At 42.9% G+C, this 22,073-nt stretch overlaps 1 protein-coding gene across 6 annotated transcripts in view; it reads right to left on the bottom strand.

Annotated features, from left to right (window-relative positions):
• oma1 (OMA1 zinc metallopeptidase) overlaps positions 1 to 22,073 on the bottom strand; it is an 83,745-nt gene that overhangs the window by 29,845 nt on the left and 31,827 nt on the right. For 4 of the 6 annotated variants that reach the window (XM_072511005.1, XM_072511004.1, XM_072511009.1 and 1 more), the window contains exons 4-5: positions 14,918 to 15,091; positions 9,980 to 10,087 (exon numbers count right to left, since the gene is read on the bottom strand). In XM_072511005.1, the coding sequence (XP_072367106.1) occupies positions 9,980 to 10,087; positions 14,918 to 15,091 (282 nt within the window). The remainder of the gene's footprint in view (positions 1 to 9,979; positions 10,088 to 14,917; positions 15,092 to 22,073) is intronic. The other 2 variants (XM_072511007.1, XM_072511010.1) reach the window with 1 other exon arrangement.

Below are 22,073 nucleotides of genomic sequence, written 5' to 3'. Positions count from 1 at the left end.
TACTGGTCCACACAAAGGTGGACCAGGCAGAACAGCACCAAGGGCTCTCCCAGGCCATTGGAGGCCTCTGGGTGGCCAAAGATAGTGTAGGGTGGCCCCTTGGAACACGGGGACCTTGGCACTGTCGAGGTGCCCCGGTAACACTGCCAAGCTGGCAGTAGCACTGCCAGGGGGGCAGTGCAAGGGCACTTGGATGCCAGGTTGGCACAACCAAGGGTCAGGACCCAAGGGGGGCCATGTCCATGAAAGCAGGGGGGAAGGAGGTATGAAAGGTGGGGTGTGCATAGCAGATAAGAAGGGCCTCTGGGAGGTTGGGAGGGTGACGGTTGAGGGTCCTGGAAGGGGGGTGACTGTAAGGGGGAGTGGGTAGCCTGGATAGGGAGCCCCCAGGGACCCCATAGCGGGGTGTCCTCATTTGGGGGGGTGGTGGTGAGGTAATTCCCATGTGTGTGTGTGTGTGGGGGGGGGGGGGGGGGGACCTCATAAGCTCACTTAGAGAGCCATTTATGACAGACATGAGGCAATTTTTGTTCTCTCTCAGAGGTTTGTGAATCTGTGGACCTCTTCCCCATAGAGTGGTGGTGGTGGTTGGGCGGGGGGCAGGGTCATTAAATATTTTAAAGGCTGAATTAGATAGATTCTTGATTGACAAGAGAGTCAGAGGGTAGAAAGGGAAGTGGAGTTGAGGCTATGATCAGATCAGGCATGATCTTATCAAAGCTTCAAGAGCCAAATGGTCTGCTCCTAATTCATATGTTCGTACATTTTGTATTTTGGCAAACAGAATATTGGCGTAGAAGGAGGCTGTTTGGCCCACTGTGTCTGCACCGGCTCTCCAAATTAGCATTTCAAACTGCGGGTCGCGACCCACACGCGGGTATTGGGAGGGTCATGGAGCGATCAGTCGTTACGTTCGCAATTGCGGGAGAAGCACCCAATAGCCGTGACCAGTGATTAAATTAAGAATGCTGGCTGCGACCGACTGTTAAATTCAGAATGTCGGCCACGACCGGCTGTTAAATTGAGAATTTTAAATATAACGATGCAGTCTTCCGGCCAGAAACAGTGGCAAAGAGCAGGTCAAAGCCCGACATGTACACTGATGTCATGCGTCCTGTATGTCCGTGTTTTACCGCTAAATCACGGAGGAGACATCCCTCCATTTTCTGGCTTCAAGCAAGCACTAAACAGGACTGTGAAGAACTGAAGATGGTTTGTTTAAAATGAAGAAAAAAGTGAAATCTGGAACAAAGCAGTGTAAAGATGATATCTTGAGGTGTGGCTTTGTCAATTGTACTAATACAACTCAGAATGCAAAGCCTATGCATGTTATATGCAGGGAATTACTGACAAATGAAAGCTTAAAAGCCTCAAAACTTCAAAGGTATTTGAAGACAGAGCATGGCGGGTTCAAGGACAAACCTTCTGTTTTTTTTCAAAGGATGCAACGAGGACTTAAATCATCAGCTGAAGTCCTCAGCATATAAATGTAACATTGAATGACACAGCAAGTGAGATTGTGAGGACCAAGCAGGCTTATCTGTCGCATTAAAGATAAGCAAAAATGATGTGTCACGAAGATCAGCCAGTGTGTGTCACGCAAGTCGGCCGGCATGGGTTGTGTGTGTCGGCCGGTTGGTAAAAGCGGGTCCCAGGAAAAAATGTTTGAAAAATACTAGCTTAATGCCATTCCCCGTACCTCTGCATAATGTTCCTATTCAAATATTCATCTAATGCCATATTGACTGCTTCAATTGAACCTGCCTCCACCACACTTCCAGGTAGTGCATTCCTGCCCCATACCACTGATTATGTGACAAAGTTTTTTCTCACATAACATTTGCTTCTTTTGCAAATCACCTTAAATCTCTGCACTCTCGTTCTTGATGTCAAACAGCAATGGAACCATTGAAAGCGTTGAACAAAGCACAGAAAAATACTTTATGTTAAAAACAAAAACTAAAAACCGATGAGACACCAGGGATAAATAAAGATGTTAGGAAAAAATTAAGGATAAGCGAAGAGGTATAAACTATATACATTAACAACATGGTAGGGCATGACAAGGTAGAATAGGAGGGGGCCGAGAGAAATATAAAAACAAATATATGAAGGCAAAGCAGGAATTATGAAACTAAATTATCAGAGTGTAAAAGAGATTGGTAAAATATTCCAAAAGCACAAACAAAAATAGGAAGGTCGGGATGGAAATAGGGCTAAGGAACAGTGAGGATAAAATCACAGGCAGTGGTCATGAAATGGCAGAAATACTGAATAATTATTTTTACTTCAGCATTTGCCAGGAAGAAGAATTAGGTGGATATGACATTGGAAACTGAGAATAGAATTGATATAACCATATTTAACATAGAGGAGAAATATTAAATAAAATAATCAAAATGAATGAGGATTAAACTCCTGCTCTGGATTGATTGCATCGTACATTTTAAAATAATCTAAGCAAGAGATAGCAGAGAAAAAAATCACACATACTTAATAATTTATTTTTAAAAACGTGTAGCGTCAGAGCCAGGTGGATAGCTAACATTATACTTCTATTTAAGAAACGAGATAGAAATTGTCCAGAAACTATAGACCAGTCACTTAACATTGGTAGTAGGAAAAATAAGAAACTTCTGACTAAAGAAAATAGAAAAACATCTGTAAAACAAAAACATACTGAATACACAACAAAGATATCAAAAGGGGAAGCCATACTTAACCAACCTCATTGATTTCTGAGGAGGTAACTGACTTAACTTCAGTTGGTGTAATGTATCAAACTTTCCAAAAGACCCTTAATAAGGTACCACATAATAGACTAACGAATAAGGTCAGAACATGCAAAGTCAGGGGGCAATTAGCATAATGGATAGCTGGCTGGCTGCAAGACAGAAAGCACAGAGGGTAGAGGGTAAATGGTAGCAATTAAGAGTGGCAAAGGCGAAAAGTGGAGTCTCACAAGGATTAGTGAGGGGAATCACCATTGTTTACAATTTATATTAGTGGTTTGAATTTGGAATCAAAAACACAATTTCTCAATTTGTAGACAACAGTAAATTGGAAGGGATAGTTGACAGTAAGGTGGACTACCATAGAATTCTTACAGTGCAAGATATATATGGGTGGTTGGGGGAGCAGGGTGGGGTGCAAGTGATGAGGATCAGGAACAAATGGGAGGAGGAGTTGGGGGGGAAATAGACTGTGGACTGTGGTGAGAGGCGAGGCGGAGGGTGAACTCAATCTCATCCTGCGCGATGAGGAGCTTGATTCAGTTCAAAGTGGTGCATAGGATACATATGGCTCTGCGCGGATAAGTGGGTTCTTGCAGGGGGTGGCCGTTGGGTGCGAGAAGTGTGGGTGGGGCTGGTGAATCATGCGCATATGTTCTGGGGTTGCAAGAAGCTGGAGAGATACTAGGAGGCGGTGTTTGGGACGTTATCTAAGATAGCGGGAGAGCCAGACCCAATGGTGATGATATTTTGGGGTATTGGAAGTGTCGAGCATCTGGGGGGAAAGGGGGCTGATGCTTGGCCTTTGCCTCTCTAATTGCCCAGCGAAGGATCCTGTTAAATTGGAGGTCGGATACGCCGCCGAGGGCGGTGGCCTGGCTGGGGGACTTGTACGACTTAAGTTTGAGTTGAGGGGGTCAGCGGAGGGCTTCGAGATGCGGTGGGGATTATTCATGACGCTGTTTGAGGAATTGTTCGGCGCTGAGGAGGGGGGAAGGGAGGGGATAAAAGGGGAAAAATTGAACAAACTGTGGGCTGCGATTTTGTGGAGTGTGTATTTTATTTGTTGCTGTTTCCGCGTTTGGAATAAAGTCCTTTAAAAAAAAAAATTCTTACAGTGTAGGAAGTGGCTATTCGGCTGATTGAGTCTGTACTGACCCTCTCTGAAAGAGCACCCTACCTAGGTACACTCCCCACCCTATCCCTGTAATACCATAATCCCATCTAACCTACACATCTTCGGACACTTTAGCATGGCCAATCCACCTAATCTGCACATCTTTGGACTGTGGGAGGAAACTAGAGTACCCGGAGGAAACCCATGCAGACACAGGGAGAATGTGCAAACTCCACACAGTCACCCAGGGCTGGAATTGAACCTGGGTGCCTGGCACTGTGAGGCAGCAGTGCTAACCACTGTGCCACCCACTACATTACAAGACATTACTAAACTAGCAGAATGGGCATGTAATTGGCAACTCCTTTTCAATCTAGATAAATGTGAGATATTACATTTATTAAGAAAAATAAAGATCATACATATAACTTGGAAAATAAGAATCCAAACAGGGTAGAGGAGCAAATGGATCTGCGAGTGCAAATACACAAATCACTAAAAGCTGTGATGCAAGTCAACAATGGCATAAAATATGCAAACCATGCAACAGGACGTATTTCTAGAGATAGCGAAGTTATATTAATTTTGTATCGAACCTTGGTTGGGCCACACTTGGAGTGGTCTGTGCAGTGTTGGTTGCAATAGTATAAAACGGATGTAGTGACACTGGAAAGGATGCAAAAGGATTTACAAGGATGAAGCCTGACTGTGAGGTTATCAGGGAAGGTTGAATAGACCTTTATCTTTTGGAAAGAGAAGGCAAAATAGTGACCAAACAGAGGTCTCTAAAATTATGAAAGGTTTTTGTAAAGTGATAATAGAATGTTTCCACTTGTGAGGAAGAACAAAACTAGGTCATCAATAGAAGATGGCTGGTATACCATCACAAAAGTCTCTACTGATAGGCTGTAGGAGATCAGTTTCTGACTGTTAAGAGAATTAGCCTTCACCAAAATTCTGACTAGTGAGGTAACCGTAATACACAGAATTTTGTGGAAGTTACAAAAGGCAATTTAAATTTTAATGTGTTTCATTTTTAAACGTACCACCATAACAACAACTTGCATTTATATAGTGTAAAAACAGAAAATTCTGGATATACTCAGCAGGTCAGGCAACATCTGTAGGAAAGATGCAATAGAAATATTAGCCTTTCATGTTAATAATCTTTCATCAGAGCTGGGTAAAGTTAGAGGACATTGGTAGGGTGTTAAATTAATATTTCACATTTCACATCTGTCTTCACCCAAGAGAATGCAGAGGCAGATATGGAACTCAGAGAGAGAGACTGTGAGGTTATTGAGCAAGTTGTCATAGAGAGAGACAAGGTATTGAAGGTGTTGGCAAGCTTAAGAGTGGACAAATCTCCAGGTGTGGAAGAATTGTGTCCCAGGTTGCTATGGAAGGCGAGGGAGGAAATTGTAGGGGCCCTGATCCAAATTTTTAATTCTTCTCTGGCCACGGAAGAGGTGTCAGAGGACAGGAGAACCGTAAATGTGGTACCACTATTTAAGAAAGGTTGTAAGGATAAGCCAGGGAATTACAGGCCAGTGAGTCTCACGTCAGTGGTGGGAAAACTAATGGAGAAAATTCTGAAGGAGAATCTGTCTCCACTTGGAGAGGCAAGATTTGATCAGGAATAGTCAGCATGGCTTTGTCAGAGGGAAGTCATGCCTAAAAAATTTGATTGAATATTTTGAGCACGTAACTAAGTGTGTAGATGAGGGTAGTGCAATCGATGTAATTTACATGGATTTCAGCAAAGCATTTGACAAGGTCCTACATAGGAGATTTATAAAGAAGGCAAATTCACATGGGATACAGGGGAACTTGATACGATGAATTTAAAGCTAACCAAGCCGTAGGAAACAGAGGGTGATGACAGACAGTTGTTTTAGTGATTGGAAGCCAGTGTCCAGTGCCATACCAGAGGGATCTGGGTCCCGTATTATTCGTCATTTATTAAAATGACTTAGATGACTATGTGGGGGGTAGGATCAGTAAGTTTGCGGATTTCACAGAGATAGGTTCGGTGGTTAACAGTGAGGCTGAGAGTCTTGGATTACAGGAAGATATAGACGGGATGGTCAAATGGGCAGAATTTAATCCTGAAAAACTTTGGAAGAAGTAATTTGACAAGGAAATATTCAATGAATGGCACCACACAGGGAAGCCCTGAAGAACAAAGAGACCTTGGTGTGTTTGTAAATGGATCTCGGAAAGCAGAAGGGCAGGTTAATAGGGTGGTGAAAAAGGCATATGGGACACTTGCCTTTATCAATCGTGGCATAGATTACAAAACCAAGGAAGCCTTGTTGGAGTTATATAGAACATCGATAAGGCCACAGCTGCAGTACTGTGTGCAGTTCTACTCGCCACATTATAGGAAGGATGTGATTGCACTGGAGGGGGTGCAGAGACATTTCACCAGGAAGTTGCCTGGCATGGAACATTCAAGTTATGAAGAAAGGTTGGATAGGCTTGGGTTGTTTTCTCTGGAGCAGAGAAGACTGAGAGGCGACCTGATCGAGGTGTACAAGATTGTGAGGGGCATGGACATGGTGGTTAGGGAACAGCTGTTCCCCTTAGTTGAATGGTCGGTTACGAGGGGACACAAATTCAAGGTGAGGGATGGGAGTTCAGGGGGGATTGGAGGAAAAACGTTTTTACCCAGAGGGTGGTGCCAGTCTGGAATGCACTGTCTGGGAGGGTGGTAGAGGCGGGTTGCCTCACATCCTTTAAAAAGCACCTGGATGAGCACATGGTACATCTTAACATTTGCGGCTATGGGCCAAGTGCTGGCAAATGGGATTATGATTGGCAGGTGAGGTGCCTTTCATGCGATGGTGCAGACCCAATGGGCCAAACAGCCTTTTCTGCACTGTATTCCTCTGTGATATGAGAGGTTTTGAGCAAAGGGTGGATGGGACATGGACAAAGTGAGGTCTGTGATATGGTGGAGGACTGCACAGATTGAAGACAGAAGAGTTAACCCTATGGGGCCAAACAAAATGCTGATGGGGCAAGAAAAGAAACAAAAGATACCCCTGAAGCAGTAGTGATGCTGTCTGAGAGCAAAAATAGAAGAAAAACTGACACATGCAAAGAAATTGAAAATCAGTGGGAGACAGAGGGCAGGATACACCTTTTGCGAGACTATGTTCTCCAGCCAGAGTAGGATCGCTCCTGGCCTGCGCTCGCACTAGGAGCGGCACCCAGGAGTGATTCACTCTCCCTTGCCATGCAAATTTCTGCATGGTGGGGAGCTCCGTGGGGAATCCCGTTATCGGGCCGCCAATTTGAGTGGGCAGCACAATACCAAGGTCTGGTGGCTGCCCCCCTGCAACAACATGAATCTTGCCCCCCACACATACACACACAGCATGCCATGTATGAGGGTGACCCAAACTGTCAACATAGCTCGATGCTTATAAACATTGTGGATAGCTTCACAGCAGTAACTTGAGATTCATTCAAGTATGACGGGAAATTAAAATAAACCCAGACACCTGGCTGTCTCGAAGCTATCACCCTGCCAACTACTGCCTATTGAAAGCTATTTCTTTTTGAAAGTGAATAGGAGCCTCACAGATTAAAGGATCTGAGGGGGTTTAAAGCCTTGTGTGTGTTTGGCTTTCTATGAAGTGATAGCTGCTGCTTTCTGCAGGTGTCAGGGACAGGTAAGTGAAAAAGGAGTGATTTTGCTCTATTTCTGCTTGGATTGCTCTTTAGCTTCCAGGCAGGGGTGACTGATGGGGGGGGGGTCTCTTTTATGGGCGGGGTCTCTGATGTGGGGGGGTCTGATTTGGGGAGGGAGTTCTCTGATATGGGGAGGGGTCTCTGATACAGGGGAATCTCTGATTATGGGAGTCTCTCTGATATGGGGGTCTCTCTGATATGGGGGTCTCTCTGATATGGGGGTCTCTCTGATATGGGGGTCTCTCTGATATGGGGGTCTCTCTGATGGGGTGTCAGATGGGGGGGTCTGATGGGGGTAGGGTGGACAGGATTTGATTTGTAGGGGGCCTCCCATGGACTTTGGAAGCACCGAACTTACATTCTTACCCCTAGACCAACTGTGAGGTTCACCAAGTCAGTGCTACGCTGAAAGAGACTTGCACCAAGCCAGAGAGACTTCAGAGAGTCGTGAACACCGCCCAGTCCATTGCACGAACCTGCCTCAAATCCATTGACTCCATCTACACCTCCCGCTGCCTGGGGAAAGCGGGCAGCATAATCAAAGATCCCTTCCACCCGGCTTACTCACTCTTCCAACTTCTTCCATCGGGCAGGAGATACAGAAGTCTGAGAACACGCACGAACAGACTCAAAAACAGCTTCTTCCCCACTATCACCAGACTCCTAAATGACCCTCTTATGGACTGACTTCATGAACACTACACCCTGTGTGCTTCATCCGATGCCAGTGCTTATGTAGCTACATGGTATATGTTGTGTTGCCCTATTATGTATTTTCTTTTATTCCCTTTTCTTCTCATGTACTTAATGATCTGTTGAGCTGCTCGCAGAAAAATACTTTTCACTGTACCTCGGTACACGTGACAATAAACAAATCCAATCCAATCCAATCCATGCCCGCATGAATCCAATCAAGAGAGCCGGAGTATCAAAGAGGCATGGAGAATCGCGTCTCCAGCCCGTTAATCGGATGCAAATGGGTCATTGGACCCGTTTGCATCCACGGGCTGGCATGGAGTGTGGAGCTCACTGCCACTGCCAGCGGGGAACTGGAGCATTGGGCGCTGATCCCGTTTTTTGCCCAATGCGCGATTCTCCGCCGCATTGGGAACTCAGCTACCAGTGGTGGGCAGTAGAGAATCCACCCAAGAGTTTTCGGTCTGAAATTGACCCAAGAGTTTGCGGTCTGAAATTGACCCAAACGTTTGTGGTCTGAAATTGACCCAAGAGTTTGCGGTCTGAAATTGACCCAAGAATTTGCGGTCTGAAATTGTTGAATTCAATGTTGAGTCCGGAAACTGCAAAGAACCCAAACAATAGATAAGGTGCTGTTCCTCAAGCTTGCGTTAAATTTCATTATAACATTGCAGTGGGCTTTTATGTCCCAGAACCCTTCACAGGAGCATGAATCAAGCAAAATTTACCACCAAGTCACAAGAGATATTTAGACAGGTAACCAAAAGCTTGATTGAAGACGTAGGTTCAAAAGTTTCTTAAAAGAAGACAGAGGTAGAGAGGCAGAGAGTTAGGGAGGGTATTCCAAAACCTGGGCCAAGGCAGCTGAAGATATGGTGGTGAGATAAACATCAAATCTTTGAGGGTTCAGAGATAGGGGAGGGGTGAGGCCAAGGGGGAGTTTGAAAATAAGGACGAGCATTTTCAAATTGATGCATTTTCAGACCAGGAGTCAATGTAGATCAACCTGCTTGAGATGCTGGGTAAACTGGTATGAACTAGGATACAGGCTGCTGAGTTTTGGATGAGCTCAAGTGTACAGCGCATGCAAATTGGGAGGCCAGCAGGAGATCATTGGAATAGTGTAGTTTAGGGGTAGCAAATGTTTCAGCAGCAGAGGAACTGAGCTGAGTAAGAGTTTGAGACAAATAGCATTAGAGAATTGGAAGTTGGTGGCCTTGGTGATGTAGAAATTATGGGATCATAAATGCAGCCCAGGGTCAAACTGAACAGTAGGCCCAAGAGCACAAAAATGCTGAAAATAGATGCCAGGACATAATGCTATCTATCACAGTGTGCAAGGCTATCTTTAGTTTGGTCAAAGTTGATTTTAAAAATACTGCAATACTTTCCTAGTTAGTTTTTGCTCTTCTCCAATTATATGTGCCATTACCTGGGTGATACATGTAGTAGTAATGTAAACCAATAACTCAAGTGTCTATTATAATACTTCTGTAAGCCAAGCCCTCTACCTACAGCAATTGCCAAATGTTTTTTTTCAGCTGCTACCAGATTTGAATGTTGAATGAAGCCCAAATCATATCTGACCAATAATTTTTCCAGGTGTTAAGTTTATTTCACTACAATAAGTTGCCCGATACTAACAGTGAAACTGGTGGTTCCTATGGCGAAGGTCTTAGTTAATTTGTGAATACATTACACCCCAAACCATTGACAACAGTGAAGTTGCACTCACCCCATGCGCAAGGAGACAATGAGCCATCTCATGACCTAGAATGCATGCCAGTTGATCACTGTCAGCTACTGCTTTGAACAGCCCAGTCAAAACAAATACCTGCCCATTCTATGAGAAAAGGAAAATAATTCAATGAGAAGGGCATACATCATCAATTAGCAATGGGAGGCACTAAAAAGTGACAATTTAAATTAATGTTTAATGACCCTCTCAATGTTTTAACCAACAATAATCCACCACATTTTGGTTATGTCCAAGCCGTTTGGAAGATTAAAAAGTAATATGGTGTTACATAATAATCTAGATTGTTTGAAATTTCATTGTTGCTGGAGATGAAATAAACTATCCATCACTATGGTTCAAATCATGCAGTTCTTTGATGGCAAATTGCTGCCGATCACTGTACCATGCCTAGAACTGACAGATCATATGGGACATGGTCTGTGGATGGGAGAGTGGGAAGGAGAAAATGAACCAGTCCACAAGGTAACAAATCATAGAATCCCGACAGTACAGAAAGAGGCCTTTCAGCCCATCGAGTCTGCACCAACCCTTTTGAAATACCACCCTACCTAGGCCCAATCCCCCGCCCTGTAACTTCACCCTGAGGGGCAACTTAGCATGCCCAATTCAGCTAACCTTCACATTTTTGGACCGTGGGAGGAAATGGGAGCACCCGGAGTAAACCCACACAGACACGGGGAGAAAGTGCCAACTCCGCACAGACAGTCATCTAAGGTGGGAATCAAACCCGGTCCCTGGTGCTGTGAGGCAGCAGTGCTAACCACTGCATCATCATGCTGCCCTCCATGCTGCAGTGATACAGAGTAGTTTGTCATGGCTTTTCTACAGTTCATTTATGCATGACATTACCTCAGTTTAGACTATGTTGATTATCTTTTTAAACATTCAGTTTCTCCATTGGTCTCTGGTTAAAGCAATGTTATCCTCCTGTGGTGAAGGGCATTTCAAAAAAGCATACATGGGCTGCAAAGTTGAAATTCTGTGGTTCATAACCTAGGGGTGCAAAATTCATCTTCATAGCAACACTTGAATTTGTGCTAGAGGCCTGGTGCCACTTTGCTGGGGTGCACAGCGCTGCCAGTCACTTCCAGCTCAATTCCTTCAAAGCAAAGACCATATGGCTATCCTCAGCCTGTGAAGCAGCACTATCCTGATGTCAAACACCACAGCTAACCAGGATATATAATCTGGACTACTGCACACAACAGATTCATTAAGGTGAGCCTCGCCCTGTCCTAACATTCCCTAAAGGGCTAGCCATTCAAATTGTAGGTACTGTAATTTTTCAGAACTTCGGCTATTGTAAGGTGTCCGAACGTACTCATGATCGTTTTTGGTGGCGACATGGCGAGTTCCTGGATTTGCCAGACAATGTTATTGCATCCTGATTGGGAGGACAGCAGCTGTGGTTATCTGTCACTGCAAAGGCTGCACGGGTACAAGGGCAGCAGTGTCAGTGGCTCTGGGTCTTCAGGGCAGCAATATCAGTGGCTCCGGGTCTGCGGGATAACTGGGAAGATAGATACATGCTCGTTGATCATGATAGGAGGCTGTTTGGTAGGCCAACCAATACGCCCATTTATGTTCTCCTGTAAGCCATCCCAAGGAGGTCTTCAGCTGAGTTCTGTGCAACAGATCCTGTCTGCAACCTTGCCCTATGGGAATCTGGCAAATGAATCAATCTTTACCCATTTCCTGGCTGTGGCCACACTGGGCTAAATCGCTGGCTTTTAAAGCAGACCAAGGCAGGCCAGCAGCACAGTTCAATTCCCGTACCATCCTCCCCGAACAGGCGTCGGAATGTGGCGACTAGGGGCTTTTCACAGTAACTTCATTTGAAGCCTACTTGTGACAATAAGCTATTTTCATTTCATTACTCACCACATGCTGATGACAACTCTATACTAGCCACCAAAGTATATGCAGTGGTAGTATCGGAGACGGCAGGATAAGTTCAAGTCATAGGACCTCTTCATTGGTGCTCTTCTTATGGGTGGCTTATGGAGTAAGCCATAAGGACCCATAAGAAACATGGGTGGCTGTGCCTGGGTGACAGGGGGGAGGTTGTTCTAAGGAAATGGGATGGGGTAGGAAGCAAGAGGTCATGGTTATACCATCTGCAGCTTTCTCATCATGCCAATTAGCAGGATGAGGCTGAGATGCAAGTTGAGGAGGAATATAAGGCAGGAAATTATAATAATTCTTCATGTTCTTTGAGACATGGATGACACAGGCTCTATCACTACTGGCACCATGATGCCGAGAGATATCTCCTGCATAGGATTTAGGAGATCGAGGCATACATGTCCCCCCAAGTTCTGCTCTGTTTCCTTTTACTGTCCTACAAGAGGGCAGAGATTGTGTAGCAAATTTGTGCTTGGGTGATGTTCCTGCCTTAGCTGAATGGCTGGATGTAATTACAGGAGGTGAGGCGATTCTGAATTCAATAGCATTGTTAGATGTGTGAGGATGAGTTGGAGTTTCTTGATGTTAGGTACATAGTGTGTCGGAGACTGCTGGTGGGCAAGTGATGGGGATATGGTGTATTGAGCAGGGTGGGAAGCTAGTAGTACGGTGGGTAGGAGATGTTATGTCAAGATGAATTAACTGACCTTGACCACCCATGTGAGATCATTAGATTTCTTATGGCACGGCTGCCAGGTCCTCGGCACAGATGCTGGGAATTTATCTCCCTAACAACTACTCACACTCCTTTATGAGAGTGATCCGTGAGGGCCTCCTGGTCCTCTGTAGAACAAAAGTGTCATCCTCTTACCCAGCTCATCACTGATGCTTCCAGCCTCGCATCCAACACTTTCTCTGTCCCAATGGTCACTTTTCCAGCATTTACATTTCACCAATATTATTCTGTGAAATTTCCTTTTAAGATCGACATCTTGCCTTTAAGAAGAACAAATTGCCTGCTCTATATGAAACCTGCAAAATGCTGATTGGCCTCCTACGGAGCACAAAGGCAGTGTGAAGGAGAATAGGCTGCAGGACCCAATCAGTTACACGCTATAATCATGCAGATGAGGTTGGCGCATCAGATTTACATGCTGCCCGCCTCAATCAGAACCAACAGTCACAGATCAAAATGCCAACCCCACACCCAAAAACTGAGGCACATAAATTTCAAGCCCAAGGTATGTTATTGATTGGAACGCAGTCTCGTACAATGCAATATCACTTATATTTGCTGAAGTTATTTGGTAGGTTTGAAGGAAAGAGGATCGAAACTATTGGCCTAAATTTGCGAATGGTGCACATCAACTGCAAAACACCATCTCTGTTTGTCACAGTGCAAATTTAAATGGGAGGTGGTCTTCTGGGTCTTTGAAAGAAAGTTGAGCTGGGGTCCTGTTTCAGTGGGAGGAAAAGGACAACTGCCAAATTGCCGGGAAAAAAAATGTTTTGTAAAATATTGTTCTTCGTGTTCATTTGACCTATGCACTACTATGTTCTAACAACGACTGCACAAGCTTCCTTCCTTCAAACCTCCTGGGATTCCTCTGCTGGCTTTTGAAAATAGCATTTAAATTATGTAAAATGTAACATACACGAGGCGTACAGACAGACATATCAACAGAAGAAAAAGAAATCTGCCCCATCCAGTTAACAATGCAACCACATATATTGTACGTGATGTACAGATTAATTTATTTTTAATGGTGAATAACTCTCATCATTTAATATTTTAAATAATCTTTCTATAGGGTCAAATCATTTTTAGGGCAGTGTGTTCTTAATTTCACCAGTGGAGAGTCAGTTTGAAATCACTAAACGTCACAGAAACTGTTCATCCCATCTAGCAAATATAGTCAGGTTATGGTAGCAATCAATACTAAAGAAACACCAAAGCAAGTGTTTTGCCACTGGCATACATCACTGAAATGAAACGGTGCATATCAATCCTTTTGAGTACTGAATGTCAATTGGTGCTTGCACAGTTGTTAAATGGTTTTGGCAGCATTATCACTGGCTGTTCTATTTTTAACTATCATATATATTAATTCCCAATTCTCACAGCCAATCATGTCCGACAACACAGGAAATGGGTCACTGACCTATTCCTAGTGAGTAATCAATTTTCTATGTAGGTTAGTTTTACAGATTGGAAATACTACTTCAGACTTTGTGGTATATTTTCTCTGTGTGACCAGATGTTGATTGTTGCAAAACCATAATTATATTTAACTTGAGATAGAACTTTGCTGAATCTTGTACATCTTATCTAAATAATATCTTGAATCTTAACTTTTATGCACTTTTTTCTAGAGTAAATTAGTTTCTAGTTCACAAAACAATCTTTCCTGTAATCTTCACCTACGTTAAGTAATGCACTTGCTGCACTGAGGCCCAACAGCTGGGTTTGGGAACTTGTCAGTACAGGGGAAACTCAAAATGAAACTGTACCCCCTTCTTAATAAATAGTGCACTGGTGCATTGTACTCCCTTCATTTGTAGATGATTAATAACTGCTAAAATTTACAATGATTGTCACTGGGAGGAGTTGACTAAATATAATTTTCAGCTATACTTTAGTATAAAATTCTAATTGGCACTTATTATTGTCCTGCTTGAGTGTATAAAACAGCATTCAGTATAGGTTTGTAGGGATTCTAAATTAATTGGAATGTGGAACTGATTAAGTTGAACACTTAACGAAAGCTGAAATGTTGTAGCCACTTCACTGATTAAACACTGTAATGACATAATAACTGCAGAATAATACCATCAAGTAAGCCACAAGAGGATATAATAAGGAAATTATTTTTCAATTGTAAAGCAGAACTCATAACTGAATTATATAATATAACCCTGGTACAATAAAGATCCATAATAAAACTGCTAATGTAGCATATTAAATGTTTACATTTTTAGCCTGAAGCTTTTTCAGGATTTGTTTCTTACCGGCATGACAAAGGCATTTATCTCTGGATCTTCAACAACATTAATGCTCCACTTTGTTTCAGAAACTCCTGGGATATCTTTGTTTTTTTCAATCAACTGGTTGAAAACAAACTGAGTGGTCTCATACATTGGGTCAGTCACAGGCAGAAATTTATCTTTATAGTTCTCTAGCACCTAAGGACAAGGAGGAAATAATGAGAAACAAACACAATTTCAGTATCAATCCCTCAAGATACAGTGCACTCAACAACTTATTTAAAAAAGTTAAGACAATAAATAAGCTGCATCGTTAAGTGTTTTTCTCCCCATGTCCATTTGATCTCCATGCCATGCCTTGACTAAGCCTGCCTTGCTCCCTGGACTCCAACAATAAGCCACCATATGCCAGGCACCTGAAGATATAAAAGAATAGTCAAGGCATGCTTTCCCCTCCTAATGTCCTTCCAAAGCACCACAGTTAAATCAGCAATTAAGCTCAATGGAGGTTATCAAAGCTGCATTATTCCATTTCAAGAATATGGTGCTCCAATCACCTATCTAAATAGGAAATCCACATTATCTAACCTCAGCAATACTATCAGTCCAGTGACCACTCAAGCCATGGTATCGCTCCCCACAGTGACAGCCTCCCTCAACATTTCTTACTTGGCTTCCTCCCTTTCAAAAGCTCCTTGCCTACATTTGTGAGACTGATAGCCCTCTTTTTTCTGCTCCCGCCACCCAACTTTTATTCACTCTCTGAGCACTCTGGGACTTCTCTAGGAGCAGAATGAGCACAGCAAATATGTAAGTTTTCTTTAAAAATAATTAATTGTCTGTAAAGTGCTTTGGAGGAGATCTGGTGGTGCAGTGGGTGGCGTCCCTGCCTCTGAGCCAGAAGCTCTGGGTTTGAGTCCCATCCCAGCACTTGATGGCCAAGGAGGGTGCATTCATAAGGCCAAACAGGTCGACTGTCAACCTGCAAATCCTTCCAATACGCCAATGGTTGGCAGTAAGAGTGGGAGAGACTCCTAGTCAGCCATTCTTGATGTGGGGTGGTGCCCCTCAAGTTATAACTAGCTATGGAAACAGATGAAATCTGCCTTAGTGTACCACTAGGTGTGGGAAGAGAATTAGATGGAAAGTGCTATGGGGCTCTCTGAGGCCATGAAAGACACTACAGAAATGTAAGTTCTTTCTTTCTTTCATTATTGTTCCTAGTGCAAGTATTCAGCACTGCATGCAATAAAATACAATGCAATATGAAGATGACCCTTGCAAGAGATATATCTAACTATTCTCATAGCACACTATTATAAGCCCCTACTGATAAATGGAAACTGTGCTTCTGTCAATCGCAAATTGGCTTGAAGAAAAATGCCTAACCTATAGTTTGTTGTGTAAGAGCATAGCATTATGCAGAACCAGATGTTTCAGAATTCACATATATTTCCTCAAATTCTCATAATGGATAGTTACAGCAGGTATATAGCTTTCTCTGTGAACACAGTTTGCAAAAAAGAGTACTGTATGAAAGAAGAATATTGACATCAGTTAGTTTAATCATGACCAATCAAATCCTCCTATATTAAAAATAATTACTGAGCACTTATTTTTTACATCTATCATTTTTCCAACACCAATGACTATAAACAGAAAAGGAAATGTCCTAATTGTTAGATGTTTCTAGCATGCTTTGAAGGTAATTTCAGACAAGTTGTTAAATGGTTTTATTGTCACCGTTTCCTTTTTGCTAAATTTCCTTCCAACTTCTATTGAATGAACTTCAAAAATGCAGGTGTGATATTTTACTTGTGCTTTGCATTGAGTTAAATGCATTTATGTTCCAATCACAATTGACAGTCTGACAAGCTATTATTTGGTGATCTTGGGGATCTCCACTCCATTATGTGGCAAATTATTTCTGGTGTATAATATATAATCATAAGTGTGTTGCTGCTAAGTGCCCTGGTTTTACCTACAGTATACAGGGAAGAAATTCTTGTATTTAAACAATACCTTAATTAGAAATATGTTCTGAATTTGTGGATTTTCATTAAGGGAATAGATCATAGATTTAAAACTCTGTTTAACCCTTCTACAGTTTTTAGAATTGCAAAGAATAATCACTACCATTTGATGGTCTTGAAAAAGTGGATGGATTTTTTGCTGACATTTATTTCCAAATGGCAAGACCAGCAACAGTACATCTGGCTTCTGTCCTCTCAATTTGTTCCAGAAGTTTGAAGACATACTCCACCCGAACAATAGAAAAAACACTGAAAAATCCTCTTTAGGAACTTAACCCCATTTCTGTTGTCTGTATTATATAACTGGCTTGCTGGAAACTGCTCCTGACAACAGCCCTTAGTTCTTTACTCTAAATCTATAATTGAAATGAAACGAAAAATGAAATGAAATGAAAATCGCTTATTGTCACAAGTAGGCTTCAATGAAGTTACTGTGAAAAGCCCCTAGTCGCCACATTCCGGCGCCCGTTCGGGGAGTCTGGTACGGGAATTGAACCGTGCTGCTGGCCTGCCTGTCTGCTTTAAAAGCCAGCTATTTAGCCCAGTATGCTAAACCAGCCACATCAGCCCCAAATTTGTATAATAATCAGCTAGTTTTCTTCCTAAAGGAATTGAAAAGCTGTATTGAGATAAAGCATAAGACGATGAAGACACCCTTTACTTGCAAACCTGTAAATGATAAAGGTGCTCATCTAAACCTATAGTCCACAACTGAATCAACTCAACATTACTTCAATTCCTATGTCACCTCCCAGTGTCAGATAGGTTGTAACCAAAGAATAAGGAAAGGACTCCAGCCTATGATACAAAGCATTGACCCCAGGGCTGGATTCTCCACCGCCACCTGCCGATAACGGAGTTCTCAATGCAATGGAGAATGCTGCAATGGGAAAAACGCTGTTGATGCTTCGGTTTCCAACGCATGGGTTTTGAGGTTCATGCCCAAAGCTAGCAGGAGGATGCAAATGGTTCATTGAGACCCATTTGCATCCTATTACCGTGCTGGGCTATTCTCCGGGCTTTCAGTTAGTTTCACTGCTGACAACTTCAAAATCACGCAACCGTGAAGGGCAATTAATGGAAAGCACATAACCCTGTTGCTGAGGTCCAGGAGCTGTCAATCAAAGGTTGATGTTTATAAACATTGCGGTTAGTTTCATAGCTGACCACTTCAAAGTTACTCAACTGTGAAAGGAGATGAATGGAACAATGCTGATACCTGGGGGGGTGTGAAAGCTGTCGATCACAGCCCAGTAAAATCAATATCAAACAGAAATGAATGAATGGCTTTCAGATCAAAGATCTGAGGGGGTTTACACCCAGCTGACTGTTTTTCTCTTTCCAGGAATTGACAGGTGCTGCTTCCTGTGTCTGACCCAGCAGGTGTATTGCCCGGGTGAGTGTTAAAGCTGTCATTTTTTTCACTCAAAATGGCAGACCGTTGGCCCTCGCAATCCTCACCATGCAAATATGTGCATGGCTAAGGACTGGGAATCGCTTCCTGATTTGCTCTCACTGGGAAATTCATCCAATTTCTCCCGCGGATAGTCTGTATATGGAATAAGTATTTACAATGGGGTTATTGGAGACTTAATTGAATGTTAATTAAGTCGCAGCTTTTTAAATTCCTCTAAAAATATTAATTTTCAGTTTATTAGTTTCAGTAAAGGAACCTCTGCAAATATCTATATTCCGTACATATTTAGAAAACAAGTGAAAACAAAGAACAATACAGCACAGGAACTGGCCCTTCAGCTCTCCAAGCCTGTACCGGTCATGATACCAACCTTGGCCAAAACCCTCAGCACTTCCTTGCACCATATCCTTCTATACCCATCCTATCCATGTGTTTATCAAGATGCCTTTTGAACGCCGTTAATTTATTTGCTTCCACAACCTCCCCTGGCAACGCGTTCCAGGCACGCACCACCGTCTGAGTAAAAAGCCTGCCTCGCACACCTCCTCTAAACCTTGCCCCACGGACCTTAAACTAATGCCCCCTGGTGATTGACCCTCCACTCTATCTATGCCCCTCATAATCTAGTAGACCTCTAACAGGTCACCCCTCAACCTCCATCTTTCTGATGAAAACAGTCCGAGTCTATTCAGCCTCTCCACATAGCTAACACCCTCCAGACCAGGCAGCATCCTGGTAAACCTCCTGTGCACTCTCTCCAAAGCCTCCACAACCTTCTGGTAGTTTGGCGACCAGAATTGTGCACAATATTCCAAGTGCGGCCTTACCAAGGTTCTATACAACTGTAGCATGACTTGCCAGTTTTTAAACTCAATGCCCCGTCCAATGAAGGCAAGCATTCTGTCTGCTTTCTTGACTACCTTGTCCACTTGTGTTGCCACTTTCAAAGATTTGTGGACCTGGATGCCCAGATCTCTCTGACTTTCTGTATCCCAAAGAGTTTTTGCCATTTACAGTATATTTCCCCTCTATGTTAGACTTACCAAAATGCATTCCCTCACATTTATCCGGATTAAACTCCATTTGCCATTTCTCTGCCCAAGTCTCCAACTGATCTATGTCTTGCTGTATCTTCTGACAATCCTCAACACTATCTGCCACTCCACCAACCTTGGTGTCATATGCGAACTTACTAATCAGGCCGGCTACATTTTCCTCCAAATCGTTTAAGTACATTACAGACAACAGAAGCCCAAGCACAGATCCCTGTGGAATACCACTAGTCACAACCTTCCATTCAGAAAAGCTTCAGAAAGGTTTACAACATTTTAGAATCCCTACAGTGCAAGAGGCCATTCGGCCCATCGAGTCTGCACTGACCCTCCAAAAGAGGACTCTACCTAGGGCCAATCCCCCACCCCATTCTCCCTCTGTGTACCCGAACAGGTGCCGGAGTGTGGCGACAAGGGGCTTTTCACAGTAACTTCCTTGCCGTGATAATGCAAGCCTACTTATGACAATAAAGATTATTATTATTATCCCTGTAACCCCACGTAACTTTGGACATTGAGGGGCAAATTAGTGTGGCCAATCCATCTAACCTGCACATCTGTGGACTGTGGGAGGAAACCCACGCAGACACAGGGAGAATGTGCAAACTCCACAGTCACCCGATTGGGACTGAACCAGGTCCCTGGCACTATGGGACAGCAGTGCTAACCATTGTGCTTCCCCATTGGATTATTGAATTGCTAATCAGCCTTTTTGCCAACCAATATTCAGGTGACGTAGAGAAAATAGTAAGCAAAAGCAGCATTACCCTCACCTAGTCACAATCAATTTCTGCCTCGATGACATAGGAAAACTAAAATCCAACTGAAGTATTGCCAAACGTATAAGGTTCTGAAATTTGAGATTTCAATTCTTAGCTAACAGTGAAGTACCTTCAATGAGCAAGGGTTGGCTAACACAAACTAATTGTGCATCAAATTTTAGTAATATTAAAAGCACAATAATGAGATTGCTAGAAATCTAAAATAAGAACAAAAATGTTGGATTCATCGGCAGTAAGGGAATGGGAATTAATGATTCAGTTTGAAGAGCATTCTGTTTCTCCCTCCACAGATGTTGCCTGACCTGCTGAGTATTTCAACTCTTTTTTTGTTTTTATGTAATATAAAATTCCATGATCGATGTTAGTTTAGATGCTTTTTTGAATACAATAAGATCAAGTGTCATTCAGTTACTTGAAAAGCAATCTTGTTCTCAAGTCAAAACTTATTTTTTCTCTGTCCCCATCACAACCTTTCTGGTCTTCTCCCTGTTACCATCTGTTCTTTTACGGTCAGTGCTACCTCTGAGCATTTCCACTATTTGTACTGACTCCTACTCTAACTCATTCTTTTATATAACTTTAAAACTGTGAAACTCCATACCTCTCTCAGTCTTCACTTTCTCCTACGAGCTTTTAAAAGCCAAGTTTGGCGCCACCTAACCACTATTTCTTCATTTCTCCTTTTGCAACCTTGATGTTGTCCTCGACTTTGAGCCTGTATCTGCAGCTAGGTTTCTAATTAAAATATGGATAAAATATACCCTGAAATGAAATATGGGAACAATTACTACATTAATTTTGTTGCATATTTTTTCTCTATTTCCCTATTTGCTATCTTTAGTAAAATATAGATGCCAGTAGAAAGTTAGAGACACTGAGTTGTATTTAATGGGGTACCACAGTCCCCCATAGTTGGGTGTGGTTGGTAAGGGGGGTCCACCCCGTAAATTGATTAGCTGACTGACGATCAATATTTAGGGTATCCGCCCCTCAGGTTCAGGAAGGTTTGCCTCAATGGGAGGGCGGGGGGCTGAGGATGTCATGTTCCACCTTGGGGAGCCGTCCATTGAGCCCACAAATTCTGTTAAGGTGCCCCCACCACCAATCAATGCGGGAAAACCTGGAAACCTGCCGGGCTGGTCGTTTAGCGTGGTGCTCTCACCCCACCAAGTAAATCTCTGTGGCAGTGGGAAGGCTGTTAAGTGGGCATCAATTGCGCAGCTAAGGGCCTCAAATGGCCGGACGTCACCCTGCTGCTGGTCCAATTGCAGTGGGAGCAGGGACAGGCAGGTAGGTTGGGGGGGGGGGGGGGGGGGGGCAGGTCAACCGCTGGATTTAACGTGCTCCTTCTGACAGTGGGAAACATTAAATCTAGCTCACTATTTTATGGTCACATCTACTTTCTCAGTAAATTGAGAGGAAACTATAGCCTTTTGCTCTAGGATAACAAAGAAAACCCCAATCCTCGTTACCTCTCCTTTCTAACAGTTTTAACATGAATTTTTAAATACATTTTTAAAACAGTGCTTAAATAAGGAAGCATTTTTATAATTGCAGATTGCGCTGCATGAATACTAAAATAATCTTTTTATGATTAAGTTCAGTGAAATTGCTTTGTAGAATGCAAAATTAAGAAGTGATTGATCCAACTGTAGAAACAACGCATAAATCAGCTTGTTTTCATTTATCGGAAACTTCCATTTTCTGGAGGCTGTAGCTCTCGTCGGTCTATAGTGTTTTGTTAATTATATTTTGTTCTTACTAATTTCAATTAGGATAATGTAACAGCATTAGCAGAGATGTGTCATAGTCCAGGGCTGGACAGTGAACTAAACATTTCTGGATTTAAAAATTGAGGGATAGAGTAGGAAAAATGGTGTAAAAAAGGATGATATA

This window comes from Scyliorhinus torazame, chromosome 7 (assembly GCF_047496885.1).
Source record: "Scyliorhinus torazame isolate Kashiwa2021f chromosome 7, sScyTor2.1, whole genome shotgun sequence".
In the NCBI taxonomy this organism is placed as follows: Eukaryota; Metazoa; Chordata; class Chondrichthyes; order Carcharhiniformes; family Scyliorhinidae; genus Scyliorhinus; species Scyliorhinus torazame.
Note: the sequence above shows the minus strand (reverse complement) of the source record. Positions and strands in the feature narration are given on the sequence as shown.